General features: G+C 41.8%; 1 protein-coding gene across 8 annotated transcripts in view; it reads left to right on the top strand.

Moving 5' to 3' along the window:
* The window catches only part of ilf3b (interleukin enhancer binding factor 3b), a 55,813-nt gene that overhangs the window by 2,582 nt on the left and 34,760 nt on the right, over nt 1–18,471 (top strand). For all 8 annotated transcript variants that reach the window (XM_084328476.1, XM_084328481.1, XM_084328477.1 and 5 more), the window contains exon 3: nt 18,103–18,371. In XM_084328476.1, the coding sequence (XP_084184602.1) occupies nt 18,103–18,371 (269 nt within the window). The remainder of the gene's footprint in view (nt 1–18,102; nt 18,372–18,471) is intronic.

Below are 18,471 nucleotides of genomic sequence, written 5' to 3'. Positions count from 1 at the left end.
GGACAACCCACCGCACATGTGCACCTAGCCCCTTACGTGACTGCGATCTGCAAGCCAGGGGCTTTTGGTATCCGCAGTCACTCTCAGCTACGTAGCTACCAGGCTAGTTTAGACCACCAAGTGCTGCTTCTGAGCTCGGGGTGGGTAAAAAATAGGGATGCCCCGATCGATCGGCCACCGATCGTTATCGGCCGATAATCAGTATAAATATGCGATCGGGGAATTCCGATAATGAGTCATATTCGCCGATCGCGGAAACTGATCAAGTGGATATCTCACTCGCTTGTCTCAGACGCACAGGACCTGCAAACTGCTCCTCCTCCCTAGCCCCGCCCGCCCCCGTGTAGAGTTTGTAAACAAAGAGGTGCGGCTCCTCTGCTCGAGTCTGTAGTGCATTCGACCTGCGCTAATGTTAGCTACCTAGCTATCGTTACTGTTTAAACAAAATTACCCAGTCAACTATTCACGTTTAGTAGGCATTGTCTAACGGTATTTAGCCGGCTAGCTACCGATAGCTCCTGATATCAACAAATGATCCAGAAAATCTAGTAGTCCATGTTCATACCTCCGGTAGCTTGCGTTAGCTGACGTTAGTTTACTGTTCAAAACGAAATGTCCCATTGAACTAAAGTTCTGTCTTAACGTCATCTAGCCGGCTAGCAGTAGCTACAGATAGCTCTTGATATCAATGTCTTATAACATTGATTTAATGCGTATTCGAGCTGAGGGCTTGCTGAATGTGAAATGACCAAAGCATAACGTTACCAATAGGGTCCCGCTGCAGCGCCGGAGAATCCTTTTTGGAGCTGGAGGCTACTAGAGTACACACAGACAGTGGAGCTGTTTGCAGATAGCGAGCATTTTGACTTGTTGCGTGGTGGCGATGTCTCGGAGATAATACAAGTAGAAGTCTAATTATATAATATATATATTTTATTAAAAAAAAAACTTTTTATATAAAATAATTTTTAATTTCTTTTTAATCAAAAACTATCGGTATCGGCCGATATGGCTCACGACGATCGGTGATCGGTATCGGTGGCAAAAAACGTGATCGGGGCATCCCTAGTAAAAAATATATCGGATATGAATTTCAAAGGTACCCAGCGTACAATATGGGTTTCACACAGCGAGGCGCTGGGGTCTGAAAGCTCGGAGTTGCTAATAAACAGTTTAAATCATTGTTACAAAACGAGTGGTACTTACAGAGCGAGCCGTGTATTTCCGCCGTTGGTGTCACAGCGCATGCGCACTAGGCAGCCAAATAGCCTGGTGCGCATGCGCTGTGACACAAACGGCGGAAATACACGGCTCGCATGTGTCCGGATGGCAGAATCTGTATCTACAAAACCTTCTGTTTAATCATCTTCCCTTTATTCATTTGCTTAGATTGTTCAGGTCTGGTCCATTTTAGCATGGTGTTATTCACAGTCAAAGATAATAAAAAAAATATAGTATTTCTGACACTGGGAATACATTCCCTGAGATCCATAGATGTCCCTAGAATCAGATACCAAGAACATGCAAATGGGAAATAATAATAATTAAAAAAAGTCTGTAAATATGTATTCTATGTTCTTATGGAATGAATAAGATTAAAAAAATTCTTTAATACATTTTGCATACATTTTCATAATGTGATAATTTGCTGTGTATTTAATTAATCTACTTAACGTGATAAACTGACAGCCCTAGTATTATCACTAGCTAGCCATGGTAACTCCCAGCTATTCCAGAAGCCATGTTCCGAAGTTCATGATTCGAAACGTAACTTATACCGTCGGCGCCTACCGTCTGAACGTAATTTGTGGTTTTTTGACTAGGGCTGACATTCGAAGCTTTTTTTTTGGCAATCGAAGCTTCGGGCCAAGCTTCGATTTTAATTCAAAGCTTCCATATATATATATATTTTTTTTTATAATAATAATATTTTTTATTTTTTATAATTTTTTTATCTTATGTTGTGGGACTTGTACAGCACTTTGGTAAACTTTGTTGTTTTTAAATGTGCTCTATAAATAAAGTGGATTGGATTAATTAATTAAGTAGCCCCTTTCGTGACTGACGCAGCCAACAAGGTTTCACTCGGCTGCGCTGCCTGGGTGCAGTGGGGCTGCTCTCACAGCCAACAACATGACATTACATAATTATGTTGCAACCTTCGTCTATCAAGCAAACAATTATATAAATATTTATATGTAGTTGATAGACACAAAGGCAGAATTTGACTTAATTAAGCACGTTTTATTAAGACATATTTTTATATGGGTCCGTACACTTTAAAAAAGCAGCACAATGAACACATCTGTCTGACATAGTCTTAAATAACAAACGGCATTGCTTCGCTTCTTCATCGACATGTCTGCTGCACATGTTCTTGTTGTTTTCAACACAGATAATCTCCACGTGCTTGTTGTAGAGAGGTGGAGTCGAGGCGCCGCTTATTTTCGTTTCATTGGAATGGAGGCGGGAAGGCGCCGCTTACTTTCGTTTCATTGAAATGGAGGCGCAAGATTTTGGAGGCAAAAAATATATAAATTTAAACTTCGCCTTTTTTTATGTTCGAAGCTTGTGCCATTGAACGAAGCTTCGAAGTATTTAAGACAGCCCTAGTTTTGACACCGCAATGTTTTCAAACCACGGTAAACCGGTAACCGGCCCATGCCTACCTGAGAGCACACTATTGATGATGATCAGAGATTTGCTGGGGGGGATCATTTTTAATGCATAGATTACAAGGATGCTTTCATAGCATGGTCGAAAAATAGGCAGAGCTAAAGCACGGTCTGGGTTTTGTCAATAAAATAAGTCTGGCTGCTGGTGACGCAGGTTTGAGTGGGACACCATGACTCAATGAGACCTTCTGATAACTGGTGGTCATACGAATTTTTGAAAATGGAAAAGATGTGGTCACAAAACACTTATTGCAACTTTTATTACATGTCGGGCCAACATCATACAAGAAACAAAGATCAATTTCATCAAGCCTTTGGTATACTTTCTTTTTAAATGCGTGTTCGCATGCGCAAAAGGGGCGGAGTCATACATTATTTTTGGAGCATTGTTGCATGCACATCCTCAGGGATGAACGCTACACGCGTATTGATGGAATCATCCGGGTACACGCAAAATACACAGGCAAGTATGTGAACAATGCCCTTCCGCAGCGTAGCCGCTTAGATTGGAGTATATTCCTGGCTTAATTAGAATCTCAGGTTGACTCAGCCATCATGCTGCCGCAGGCCTTAGGAACACATGTTGTACCTTCCACTTCACTGCACTCTTCTATAGTACCCACATAGTGGCGGGCACAGTTCCAAATCTAATTGTTTTAGGCTTTTTACTGTGAAGTAAGTGCAGAATGACTTACTTCACAGATTAGGTACTTAAGACGAAAATAAAAGGGAAATGCATTTTTTGGCACATACCACATAAATGGACGAGAACTGGGTGCAGAGACAAGTGGTATTAGGGGTGGGAATCACCAGTTTCATCACGATACGATATCGATTCTTTGGACAACGATACGATATTTGCCTATCACAAAGTCTGCCACGATACGATTCAGGTGCCTGCGATCGATATGAGATGATATTATGTGCCCATTTAACACAATCGGTCACATTTAGATCAACTAAAAAAAGGCTACGGAAATATCAATTGACGTTTTTTATTTTTGAGCTCTTCCAGACATTTAAATGAAAAACAATCTATTGTTTTTAATACAAATAGACCTCCTGTTCACTAGGCCTGGGCGGTATCATTTTTTTCACAACGTTATACTATGATGACCTAATACCCCGGTGTATGGTATATGACTGTATGACTTTCATTTTCATCAGCGCGGGGGGGGGGGGGCATCCGAGTGCTACTATCATTAGCTCTCAGAATGGTAGCCACTAGCCAGAAGCCTGCAGCATCCTAGTAATACTAACGTTAACTCTCAGAATGGTAGCCAGGAGCCCTGCAGCACCCTAGTACTAGTAACGTTAGTATTGTGTATTCAAAAACGCACCGGACTGCGACGTAACGTTTTACCGTTTATTTGCTTGCTCCACCAGTCCACAACAACACACACTCTCGTTACCACAACGCTTTACGGTATTTTCACAGCACTGTCGCAACATTACCGTAAAGCGTGACCACCGTTGTGATACACATACACAGGGAGCGAAATTAACTTTTTGACTCACCGGCCAGTGGCGGGTAGATGGGAAGAATCTACCCGCCAAGCATATTTCTTACCTGCCAATTTTTTTTTTTTTTTAAATAAAATATATATTATATAATCATACTTGTAGTTGTATTATCTGCGAGACATCGCTACCACGCAATAAATCAAAATGCTCGCTATCTGCAAACAGCTCCACTGTCTGTGTGTATACTTGAGTAGCCTCCAGCTCCAGCAAGGATTCTCCGGCCCTGCAGCTAGACCCTATATTCAGCTAGACCCTACATTCAGCATGCAAGGATTCTCCGGCGATGCAGCTGGACCCTATTGGTATAACGTTACGCTTCTTTCGTCAAATCACATTCAACATGCCCTCAGCTAGAATACGCATTCAATCAATGTTATAAGACATTGATATCAGGAGCTATCTGTAGCTACTGCTAGCCCGGTAGATAACGTTAAGACAATTTAGTTTACTGGGACAGATAGATCTAATGTGAGCTAGCTAACGTGAGCTAGCTAACGAGGGAACGGAGGTATTATGCACTCGAGTCGACTATTGCTGGATCATTTGTTGATATCAGCAGCTATCAGTAGCTAGCCAGCTAGATACCGTTAGACAATGCCTCGTCATGTATTAAACTAAAAGTGAATAGTTGACTAGGTCATTGTTTAAACAGTAACGGTAGCTCATGGAGGTCCGATATAGACTAGAGCAGACTGCCCGCATATCGCAATGGTGGCGTTTCAGGAAGTAAACAAGCCAAATGAGAGCTTCCGATTGGTCATTTGCTTTCTTTCTCATGAAACCAGTCACGTCACTCTACTGTGATTGGACCGTTGACTTGAGTGCAATGTGGGACTTGTAGTTTTTTAACGATCTCGCGGCGGAGAAAAAAAAGACGAGAGAGGCTATAATCTGTAAATAAGAGTATCGTTATGAACTACACGTCTACACGCCACACGGCGGGCAGCCAAAGGTAAAAACTGAGCGCCCCTGGCGGGCGGCGGGCTTTAGTTTCGGTCCCTGCACATACACAACAGTTAGCTCTCAGAACAGCCAGTTAGCCCGCAGCAACGGTAAGCGTGTCTCGACTCATTTAATTTCCAGTGAAGCAGGGTTTCCCCTCCTACTGTGTGTAGACAACCAGCTCTGCGGCTCGCTCCACTAGTGGGGACTGGTCTCGCCCTCTGCTGGCGCGTGTGTGCAGTGCATGTGCACTACAACCAACCACTGTTAAAATTCCGTTTCACTGTAATATAAACTGAAACGGATCTGTGATTTTGACTATTGGTTTTCAATACCGTCGGGATTTCTAAATACCCTGGTATACCGTAATACCGTCATACTGCCCAAGCCTACTGTTCATTGTAAAGTGCCACGTTTTTATATATTGAGCTTTAAACTTAAGTAAAATGTTTTGGAACTCACAACACGCAAGCTAAAACCCCTTCCTCTCCCAAACCGTTCCTACAATTGTTTTATGTTGCATGATGATCATGTTTAAATATCATTATCTGTCCATCCTCAGTAAATAATATCAATATAATAATACTCCTGACTTCATCTGGTATTTTCACACACACACACAGAATGTCCCCTCTCTCTCCGTTTCTCTCTCTCTCTTAGCTTAAGCAGCTAATGTAACGTTAATTTAGGTCTGCCCACGCGACGTGGGCATAAAAGAATGGTGACGATGCAAAGCATGTTAGATGCATTTGACCCGTTGCGGGGAAAAAACTGCACAGACTTATATCGGGTCTCAAAATAGACTACTGAAGCCCTGCTCTCGCTCTGCTGTACAGAGCTAAACGGAGTTTCACAACACTGGCCGCGGGGCGGATATGACGTCGCCGGATTTTCAAAATAAAGAGTATCGCAATATGAATCGATCTTTTTACGTTGCATCGATCCTATTTGATTATTGATAATAGATCGATATATCGATCTGGATCGATGTATCGTCCCACCCCTAAGTGGTAGTGGAGTAAAAAATTCCAGCCAGTAGCCAAATGTTGCCTCCTGAAACTATCATGTCTCTAGATTCTATGGGTCTGGTCCACGACCGGTGTCTGTTTCCGACATGACCAAATCGACCTATCGGATATTGGCCTGACTTAACGGATCCACCTACCAGATCCAGATCCCACAGCGGGGCTTAGGACAATTGAGACTAATTAGTTGGCGATCTCGTGGAAAAGGGCAAATCTCTCCAAATGGCTCGTGGCTCAGTTGGGTAGCGTCAAACGGCAGAATTATTGGACTTTGGTTCAAACATTTTCACAATAAAGGTCCTTGAGTCAAAGTCAATCATGAACAAAATAAAGTGCAAATGCAGAGAATATAGAGCAGAGGTTTTATCTTTTTATACTGATTTAAAGCTTCCAGGAGTAAGTAGGCTAATCCAGCCTGACTCAGCCTATGGAGGCCTATTACCACCAGTTTGTATTTCAAGCCTACTTAAATGTGCTATAGGTATAACATTCAGCAAATGAGCGTGAATGAGAAATTCCTGTTTGAGAAACTGTCACTATTTTCTCAGCAACTGATCAGTAAACAGATTCCACCATTGAAATCAGTGCTCGGTAACAGCCAGCTAGTGTTTCAGTCACTCAGTGGCATTTTGAGAAATCAATAACATGTGCAGACTTCCGGTTTGAGAAAAAAAAAAAATATATATATATATATACGACACACAGACTTCCGGTGGGACAAATGGATGTAAACGCAACATTCATCTTCTAAATGATTCATTCACACACACAACAGTTTTTTAATATACTTTTATTCCACACCTTTCTAAAAGCTCTGGATTTCCTTAATTTTTTATACATCTACATAAAAATATCAATATAACCATTAACCAAATAAATTGCTTTGCATTTAAATAATGCATTGTTTGCTCTTTTAATAATACATGATTGGGCCTAAAAGAAATAATGGTTTGTTTCCGGTTGCTGACCGACCCTGCCGATTTAGGTGCGACTCAATATATTTTTGAATAAAGTTTCATAGAAATTTTAGTCAAACCTTTAGTATTATGGATATTAAACATGCTGGCAGAGTACATGCATCCATGTTGTTGTGAACATTTTTATTAAATAAAGAAATTCCCTATCCATAGTCGCCGTGGGAAAGAATAAAATTAAATAAATTCCCTACCTACCCATGGCCTTAACACAATGGCGCCCGACCACGGAGATCTCCGTGTTTCGATTCCACCCGTTGTGGACAGAAGCACGGATATATCCGTGGCAAGTTGTTATTGCTTTTATTTCATTTTAATAACCTATTCAAGGTCGCAGAGCTGCACTGCAGATTTACCCTACTCTTTGAATTCGTCAACGTGCAATACCGGCCAGATCCTCTTAGGGGCGCTATCGCGATAGAGTGTTCTCTGTGGCAGAAGTTGTCTTTTTTTTTTTGGATCTCTAATGTAGTTTTCTAATCATCTGAAGCGATAGCTATTGTCTGTTGCACGGGATACGTTTTGAATTGCTGATTTCACTATGCAATAAGGGGATTTATCATCAGCCAACATATCGATCTACCAGATGGCGATCGATAACTGGGAAATGCTCGGGGGGGGGGGGGGGGTCCAAGTCCAACCGGCTCATGGTAAGATCTTTTTCACGTAAATTACAGCCCGATCGAGCCTTGTTACGATACGATCGGCCTATGTGGCTACTTAGACGAACATGGTTATTGGTAATCAATAATAAGAAACGCCCCCCCCCCCCCCCCATGCTTGAGGATCGTGCCGATCATATGCAGTTTGAGTTGTAACTGTAGCATCTGTATAACGGAAATGCCATTGGATATAATGTTAGTAACTATTAGCCCTTTATCTCGCCTCCCAGGAAATATACTAGACCAAATGCCGTATAATGCTTATATTCACAGCGCTATAAAATGAGAACGTATTGATGAAAAAAGTATTTCTTTAATCCATTTTGAAGGGACGGTTTATGGTCCCAATTGACAATGATAATGGACAAAGTATAGATTTAGCTCTACAAACAGCCCCACGTCTGTTTACATTTGCCGGTCCTCTAGAGATTTATTAGACTCATCCCAATGGCCCCGAATGTGTTAACTGACAACCAACAGGAAACAAACAATATTTTTTGTTATGCCTTGTGTGTAAGCCTCATGTAACCTTACAGATGATAATAATAATACAAAAAAACTAACTCAGGAATTGAAACTGTAAAAAGTGGAATCTCTAATTCATACGTGTCAAACTCACGGCCCGCGGGCCAAATGTGGCCCGCCACGTCATTTCATGTGGCCCGCGAGAGCTTGCTGGTTTGGCCGTACGCTGACATAAAAAAAACAAAACAAAAAAAAGCAGCCATTTACCATTCAGAAATTCAGAATCTAGTGGCGGGAAGCTGCCATTCATTCAGTCGCGCCAGTCAGTCTGTTCACAAATGTGGGCGTGGTCACTCGTCCACAACGGCTTGTAACTCGAAACCCGAAGCACTAGCAAAGTTGAGTGAGGTGACCTGCGAACGCGCAGGCGGGACAGCCAGATCGCAAAATGTCCAGGAAAAGAAAGGTTGATGCAGAAGGAAGGCTGTTTCAAGACAAATGGGAAAATCAATACATGTTTGTGCTTCAAGGAGAAAGACCGGTATGTCTGTTGTGTCACGAAGCAGTGTCCGTCCTCAAAGAATATAATTTACGTCGGCATTTTGACACAAAACACCAAACACACAGAGAGCTCTGATCCAGTCGGGAGCCCACCACCGGCAGATGGTGCTCCGGCGTGAACCATGTTGTGTGTCTGCGTGTATCGCCACCAGACTGTCACCGAGTGGGAGGGAGACGAAAGCAGGCGCTAGACAAGATGTTAAAAGCACCGCCAGGTCCCTCAGCGTTGAGAGGTAACGCAGAGAAACGGATTCAAAAGAGGTTGTTTATTTCTTTTAGCAGTGAAAGTTTGGGGCCAGCTTATTTGGAACTTTTTTTTGTGCTATTTTATTGAAATTTGTCTTTAGTTGACAATGGAAAATTGGTCTGGTTTGGACAGATATCCATTGAACCAGGGTGTGAGAATAACATCTTAAAACTCTTTCATTTTGGTGGTGTTCCCCTTTAAACATGTTATGCCTGATTTGATGTGGTAATAATATGTACATTTTATAATCGATACCAAACTTTATTTAAACATGTTATGCCTGCTTTGATGTGGTATGTATAACTTCTTCTATATAAAGTTCTATAATCAAACCATTGTGCAGACATTTGTTTTTGTAAAATGTTCTTAGCAGCTCACAATTGTTGGTTGCACTACTACCCCTCTTGACTGTGACAAAAAAGCTTTATTAGCTAGCGCGTTAGCTTATGTTAGCTAGCGCTAACTCTGCGGCTAATCTTAAGTTACCCTGAACTAAATCAATGACTAGGTTATAAAGCATTAGAGTAGTTTTCACTGCACATAGAAGCAGCCAAACAGCGGGAGCATTTCTGGAGCATATGACCAAAACCCAGGCAATGCGTGGCGCTAATGTTATGCACAACTAAAACCTGGCAGCGATAAGGGAATCGATAGTCACGGAGGCATGCGATTCCAGGAATCTGATAATTAGGAACCGGTTCTCTCTCTGAGCTCCATTGGGAAAATACCGCCCCATATCGTCTCTCCGAATGGTACTGTACCCCATTGGATTGAATGAAACGCATGGAGAAAAAAAAGTCCTGCTTCCAATTTTTACTTGTCAGACAAGTAACTGGAGACGATCCAAGTAATCGTCCACCACCAGAACAGTGGAAAATGGTGTTTCCAGTACGCAGTGTTGGATCAATAAACGCAATCGATATTTGGAATGGCGATCAGGAATTGGAATAATCTTTTTGGAGAACATCTGATCTGAGGTAAGGAATCTATTTTACCAGTCTTGGGATAATCGGAGCTGTTTTCACCTATATATCAGCGTATGCCATATGTGTGTGCGATCAGGAAATAAGATAATAGATTTTTCAGCTAGCTTTTATAGCGTGCATAAGTACACTAGGGCTGACCTTCGAAGCTTTTTTTGGCAATCGAAGCTTCGTGGCCGAGCTTCGATTATAATTTGAAGCTTCGAGGGGGAAAGAATTATTTTTTTATCTTATGTTGTGGGACTTGTACATCACTTTGGTAAACTTTGTTGTTTTTAAATGTGCTCTATAAATAAAGTGGATTGGATTAATTAATTAAGTAGCCCCTTTCGTGACTGACGCAGCCAACAAGGTTTCACTCGGCTGCGCTGCCTGGGTGCAGTGGGGCTGCTCTCACAGCCAACGACATGACATTACATAATTATGTTGCAACCTTCGTCTATCAAGCAAACAATTATATAAATATTTATATGTAGTTGATAGAGACAAAGGCAGAATTCGACTTAATTAAGCACGTTTTATTAAAGGGGAACTCCACTTTTTTTGGAAATTAGCTTATTTAACATCTTCCCTGGAGTTAGACAAGAAGATGCATACCTTTTTTGTCTCTGTGCGTGCATTTTAGCTTTGGGAATAGACGCTCCGTTAGCATAGCTTAGCTTCATCACTGGAAGTGAGGCAGGACAGTAGCCTTACAGTGCCTTACAGTGTATTGCAAGGTCTGACATTGACCAAACTTGATATGCATGACCTTGGTGGGCTCTAGGTCAACTCCTGAAAAGGGGGTCAATGTCAGACTTTGCAATCAAAAGTTAGGGGGCTAATAACCCTTGCCATAATTTCAGTGCGCCCCCTAACCTTTGATTGCAAGGTCTGACATTGACCCCCTTTTCAGGAGTTGACCTAGAGCCCACCAAGGTCATGCATATCAAGTTTGGTCAATGTCAGACCTTGCAATACACTGTAAGGCACTGTAAGGCTACTGTCCTGCCTCACTTCCAGTGATGAAGCTATGCTAACGGAGCGTCTATTCCCAAAGCTAAAATGCACGCACAGAGACAAAAAAGGTATGCATCTTCTTGTCTAACTCCAGGGAAGATGTTAAATAAGCTAATTTCCAAAAAAAGTGGAGTTCCCCTTTAAGACATATTTTTAAATGGGTCGGGACACTTTTAGTGCGGTGGCTTAGCACCAGATTTGAGAAGGATGTGGACGCGCCGGACAAAAGCACCAAATTTTTTCCACGTGTTCCCCAAATCTTTTCCACATGTTCCCCATCACCATAGCTTTCATTTTGGGGTAGGGGCCACGTCATCATGATGGATTTCAAGATGGCCGCCATGTAAAATCAAGGTTCTGCCCATTAACACTTTCAGTGCCAGGCCGTGTTTTCCTTTTTACCCCGTTGATGCCACAGCCCATGTAACGTTAATATCGCCTAATCTATGTTTTAAATTATGCTATGTGTCTAATCTGCCCATCGCTTATCAAATAATCATTTTCCAGTCAACATTGGCAAAGCAGATTGTGTTTTTATCGCTTAATTTCCTTTTTATAGCATTTTGAAAACCACTCTGTTTAGAAGAAAAAACAACACATTCCCTGATAAACGCCTTTTACTGGAATATTCCAGAACGTTATCATTTGTCGGTCTATTTATGAATCGTTTTCAAATAAACACTAGATAATCGATAGTATATGTGTGCGCACGCACGCTTGTGCCGCGCGCTGATAATCGCTGCTCTTATTTCCTGATGGCTTTTTACAGTCAAAACAGCTATATCACATATATGGGAAACGCTTATATATCCGTGAAAACAAGTCTGATTATCCTAAGACTGATAACATAGATTCCTTACCTGAGATCAGATGGTATCCAAATGGATTATTCCAATTCCTGATCACCATTTGAAAAAAAATCGATCATTGTATTGATCAACCGTGTATACAGTAGAACACATAATCCCTGCTGCTCTTCAGGCTCCGGAGTGATGCCGGTCGATGCCGGCTGCGTGAGTGAGAAGTAAAATGTGGAGTCAGAAATCCTTTCTCCCATTCACTTTCATTGAGTCCAATCCAAAAGGGTGATTTACCATCTGGGAGACGATAGGGGGCGCTTTTTTCACATCAGAGTGCCTGGGGTGACTGGATCTCCAACGGTAGGCTCGCTTGATGCAATATGATTTCAGATCGCTAATAAAATAAAATAAAAACGAATAAAACTAATATTCTCGTGATGGGCCTTCAACCCGGGGGGTAATAACCAGAGAAAAGCTGTGAGTGGCATTCAAAGTGTTAATAAATATCTTTGTCCATAGCATGCTCAATATTTGAGCGAACACAAAGGTATTGGTATCCCTGTAAACTAAACTTCATTAAGCCCAACTGTTGGGAAGGGGGTTTTAATAGGCAATGATTCACATGAATATATCCGAGTGAACATTGGTTTTATAGGTACCCACAAGCCTCTTCTTTCCAGACATACCCACTTTGTCCAACTTTCATGCTATTTGGAGCAATAATCAAGCAGGTTTGTGCATGTCGTACAAATGTGTCAAACATTCTAACAACTGCCAAAAATGTGAATGTTGGGTTAGGGTTTGTTAGAATGTTGAACATAGAAGATCAATTTTGGTGTCAAACTATACATTTTCTGGGTCAATAAATGTGTTAATTCTATGAAGAATGTCACCAGATGAATATTTGTACCATTCTAACATATTTACATAATTTTTTACTTGTTTAACAGTCATGAATCGAATAGACATTTTATTAGGATCACTCGTTACATTTATTATTAGTATCATAACTCTTTAGCCCGTATAGGCGTATTTAACTGTTATGGAGATATTTTCGCGGGTCTTGTGCAGTGGTCTCGTGCCCGTGAAAATATCAGAATGTTTCATAATAATTACCGCGGTATACTGGCCAGCTCTCAGTGCGCTTAGCGCAGCCAGAGGACAGCGCGATAAGGGACATGTTTAAAAAGGCAAAACATAATATAAGTAAGTCAAGTGTCATTACTTTAGTTATCAAAGGTGGAATCTCTGGACATAAGCAATAGGGATGGGTACCGTTCACATTTGAACCGATACGGTACCGGTACCTGTGAATCGATACCGGTACCCTTTTCTGTACTTTAGTCTCTAAAAATGTAATCTACCTACCTCAGTCGTAAAAAGAAAAAAATCCAAACTTCAAATAACTACATTTTCGACCGTTTTCGGCTTGCCATTGCCCCGACTGCTTTGTTGTTGAATCAAGTCAAATCCTAGGCAAGCGTATTGTAGAGGACCAAAGCTATATATTTAGGTTATTGTATTATATGAATGTTTATGTTTATTTTTATAACCTTACATTGAAACGGCATTAGGAATATTGATTGGATTTAGATAGTCATTGAACCGTATTATTTGTCATGGAACCTTCTAGAACATACGTGATGTCACAGTATGATGTCATAGTCAAACATTCTAGAACATTTGTGATGTCACAGTATGATGTCATAATGGAACATTCTAGAGCATTCGTGATGTCACAGTATGATGTCATAATGGAACATTCTAGAGCATTCGTGATGTCACAGTATGATGTCATAATCAAACATTCTAGAACATTTGTGTATCTATATATATTCAACAATTCTCTCTGAAGAGCTCATTGTGCATCTTGAAACAATGCTGAGCAGTACTGAACATATAGACTAAACAACATAGACTGAAGCCTGCATTTCTAGACCAGGGTGCCTTGCCTACCGTTTTGCTGTTTATTTACGGCTTTCAGGTGAGGAGGAATTTGCATGTGTCGAGTCGGCTGTGATTTTGGAGACTCGGAAAATACAGTTTTCTTACCTTGTAGTAGTGACATGAATATTTAGGAAAATAGCTTTAGGATCACTTCTGTAAAGAGAGACCGCTGTGGAAGAGAAATAAACCATTTGGATATCTTTATTTTACACCGGAGCGGCTGTAGACCTTATTTTTCTTTATCAACGAACGTACTACTCACGAGTAAGCAACTTTAACCAGTAGAGTGGAACATCGGCCCTGATACGTATATTGTGCGTGTGAACGTTGACATGAAAAGAAAAAAAGGTTAATAATTATTTTAGCTAAAAAAAAATTATTCTTTTTCTTTTTACGGTATCACGTGAATCGATACTCGGTAGTACCAACGTGTTTCGGTAAGTACCTTTTTAAAAGTACAGAATTCGGTACCCATCCCTAATAAGCAATGATGTTATAGTTTAAAGCTAAACTATACGTTTTTCTCTCGTTAGAAGAGGGATAACTTAGGGGCGGTCAGGTGGCGTAGCGGAGATTGCGTTCGTCACCAACACCGGAGACGGAATCCAGCTCACAGCTCCGGCGTTGTCACCAGCTTGGCTGGCCGTTCACACTAATACAATTGGCTGTATTAGAGGGTGGGAAAGCTGGCGGGGTGGGTCCGGGTCGTTGTAAACGGCGACTCCTACAGTTCGGTCGGGGCGCCTGCTCAGCGCGGATAGGATCTAAAGGGGGTTAGTGTGATCCTTCCACACGTTACACCCTCTCAGTGAGAGTCCGCGCTGCCAGGTGAAAAGAAGCGGTTGATTGGCTAGACGTGTCGGAGGAAGCACGTGATAGCCTCTACTTCTTCAGTTAGATTTGATTTGATCTTTATTTATCTCGAACATTTTCAACCATAAACACACATTTGTAATAGCAAACTAAATAAAAATGAAATAAAATACAAATACATTTAAATATATCTTCCTATGGAGGGAATAGTCAACATAGCTCAAGACAAATGGTTTTGTTCGAGAAGGGACAGAAAGAAGCAAAATCATATTAATATGTAATAAGTTATCTATCAATACATAGTTAACTAACGGAATAGATTGTTAACTAATCAAAGTATCAGAATGTTTATAGAAATTTCTGCGGCCTGCGGGCCATCCTCATCAGTCACGACTCACGAGAGCACTCGCAAATTATGCTGCATGCATATCATTGTCAAACGGTGCACGTCTCGAGTCGTGCCATTGTCTGTCGCTTGGTTGACAGTGGCACGCACGAGACCACTGCACAAGACTTGCGAAAATATCAGAATGTTTCATAAAAATTCCCGCGGTGGCCATACTCTCAGTGCACGTCTCATGACAGCTGTCGGTGGCTATACCGGTCATCAACACCGTAATGACCAAACGACCAGGATATTCTTCATAGCATTAACACATTTTTTTTTTTGATCCACTTTTTCTCCCATTTTTCCATATTTTCTCCCATCCCAATTTCGTATCATCCAATTCAACCCTCCCCTGTCACGAACGCTGTTTCTTGCCTCCCACAAGCCGGCTGCAATGTGGACTAAGTCATACATAGCACAAGTCCCCTCCGGTACTTGAGGTAACAGCAGTCGCATCTTTTCACCTGCGCAGCTCGGTCTCTCAGTGTCGAGGAGTAACGCGTGGGAGGCTCACGCTGCCCCCGACACTTCCTGATTTTACTGCGCAGGCGCACCAACCGACTTGTAGGAGTCGCTTGTTCACAACGTTCGATCCCCACCCTTCAGTTTTCCCTCCCCGTAATACGGCCAATGTGTATTACTGCGGACGACCAGCCAAACTGAAAAACAATGTGGAGAGCTGGATTCGAACACGCGAATCCTAGCGTCTCCACACTGGTGGCGAGTGACTTGTCCACTACACCACCTAGCCGCCCACATTAACACATTTATTGACTCAGAAAATTTGTAGTTTGACATAGGGGTGGACGGTATAAATGGTATACGGTATGAATTTGCGCTACGGTATGGATTTTGACTATACCTTGTAACCGGTAGAGCAGCTCTAAAATAGCAATGACGTCATGTAACCACAGCCAGGGCGTGACTATTTCACTCGTATTTGCCCCTAAAAATAGAATTAGTCATAATAGATGTGCGAACTGGAAAAAGTTATTTAGGAGCACAGAGGCTTCACGCAGTGTGCGTGTCAACGCGCAATTGTCATTTCATAATACACAGAAGCAAACTAGCTCTTCCACCCTGCGTTTGAAGGCTGTGTGACAACTTCTCTCGCAAGTCGCGCAGTTTCCATGTGTAATGTAAACTCTGCGACGAGTCCAATGGTCTAACATGCTTTGCATCCTCGCCATTCTGGAATGCCCACGTCGCGCTAAAACCTTATGTAATGTTAACTGTCGATGTACTAGCCTCAGCAAGCTAGGGTTAGCTGGCTCCACTATAGCAGCCTGTCGATGTACAAGCCTCAGCAAGCTAACGTTAGCTCCACTCTAGCCTCCCTCTCTCTCTCTGCTAACGATCCTGATTCGATTCTTGAACCTATTTAATTAAAAAGGAAGATATTGATGGACATTAGCTATAGTATAGCTCAGCAGCTGTAGCAGAATAACAGTGTTTTACCCCTTCAGAAGCATTTATATAGACATTTTAAGATAAGTTAATATACCGTGATATATACCGTTACCGTCTATGCTTCAGATATACATTTTTGACCATACCGTCCAGCCCTAGTTTGACACCAAAGTTGATCTATGTTCAACATTCTAACAACAAACCCTAACCTAATGTTCGACACATTTGTACCACATGCACAAACCGGCTTGATTATTGCCCCAAATAGCATGCAAGTTGGACAAAGTGGGTATGTCTGGAAAGAAGAGGCTTGTGGGTACCTATAAAACCAATGTTCACTCTGATATATTCATGTGAACAGCCAAGGGACCTTTTGAAAGATGAGCATGGCAGTTTTTTCTAGGTAGAAAATTTAACATAATTTTGAATCATTGCCTATTAAAACCCCCTTCCCAACAGTTGGGCTTAATGAAGTTTAGTTTACAGGGATACCAATACCTTTGTGTTCGCTCAAATATTGAGTGTGCTATGGACCAAGATATTTATTAATGGGCAGAACCTTGATTTTACATGGCGGCCATCATGATGACGTGGCCCCTACCCCAAAATGAAAGCTATGGTGATGGGGAACACGTGGAAAAAATTTGGTGCTTTTGTCCGGCGCGTCCAAATTTTTTTGCTAGGCCACCGCACTCTTTAAAAAAGCAGCACAATGAACACAAATCTGTCCGACAGTCTTAAATAACAAACGGCATTGCTTCGCTTCTTCGTCGACATGTCTGCTGCACATGTCCTTGTTGTTTTCAACACAGATAATCTCCATGTGCTTGTTGTAGAGAGGTGGAGTCGAGGCGCCGCTTACTTTCGTTTAATTGGAATCGAGGCGGGAAGGTGCCGCTTACTTTCGTTTCATTTGGAATGGAGGCGCAAGATTTTGAGAAAAAAAAGAAAACGTATTAATTTATTTTATTTTTTTATAAACTTTGATTTTTTTTTAATGTTCGAAGCTTGTGCCATCGAACGAAGCTTCGAAGTATTTAAGACAGCCCTAAAGTACACGTATACTATCGATAATATAGTTTATTTGAAAACGATTCATAAATAGTTTTGTGTATTTGCCAGTGTATTCCAGTAAATGGCGATTATCACAGAATCTTCTGAATCTTTCAAGAAACTAGCGTTTTTCAAAATGGTATAAAACGTAAATGAACCGATTAAATAAAAAATAATAATAATAATAATAAATCCGTTTCGACAATGTTGACTGCAAACAAGTCATTGATAAGCGACGGCCATATTATACACATAATTTAAGATATAGTTTATGCGTTTGCAAATATGAGAGCTCTATCATTGAAGTGGGTGGTGGCACGCAACAGGGTTCCGGGGCACCGGACCCGTGGCACTCAAAGTGTTAAGTAATCGACCGTGCCTATATTACTACCTACTATGCTAATATGCCTATGCTACTGTATACGACACTGTTTGACACCAGAGTTGTATCATTCCGGCTAACCTGTTGTACCGAACTGGTAAGTCGCTTTGGAGAAAAGCATCAGCTAATTGACTAGTACATGAAAATGGAATTCGGGACAATGTGAATCAAGATCTACTTGGGTAGTATCTGTGCTGTTAAGCCAGACTGTTCCGTCTGTGTTGGGGTCTAATGTGTCGTCTCCGCCCACAGCCTCCTCCAATGCGCCACCGCTCCATGCGTATCTTCATGAACGACGACCGCCACGTGATGGCCAAGCACTCTGCCATCTACCCAACGCAGGAGGAGCTGGAGAGCGTACAGAACATGGTGTCTCACACCGAGCGTGCCCTGAAGGCCGTCTCCGACTGGCTGGATGAGCAGGAGAAAGGCTCCCCCAAGCCCGACGCAGCAGTTGCACCACCGCCAACGCCACCACCACCACCAGCAGCAGACGCCATAGAGACCGATATTAAAGAGAGGTGAGGGATTACAGAATGTCAATTGTTTGTGTCCAGTTAGTTATAGTTATACAAGCATCAAAAGAGGTCCTGGGTGAGCATAGCCCTCGCACTACTGCAG

This window comes from Notolepis coatsorum (genome assembly GCF_963971535.1).
Source record: "Notolepis coatsorum genome assembly, chromosome: 14".
Lineage (NCBI taxonomy): Eukaryota > Metazoa > Chordata > Actinopteri > Aulopiformes > Paralepididae > Notolepis > Notolepis coatsorum.
The sequence above is the reverse complement of the archived record's forward strand: the minus strand, read 5'-3'. Positions and strand labels throughout refer to the sequence as shown.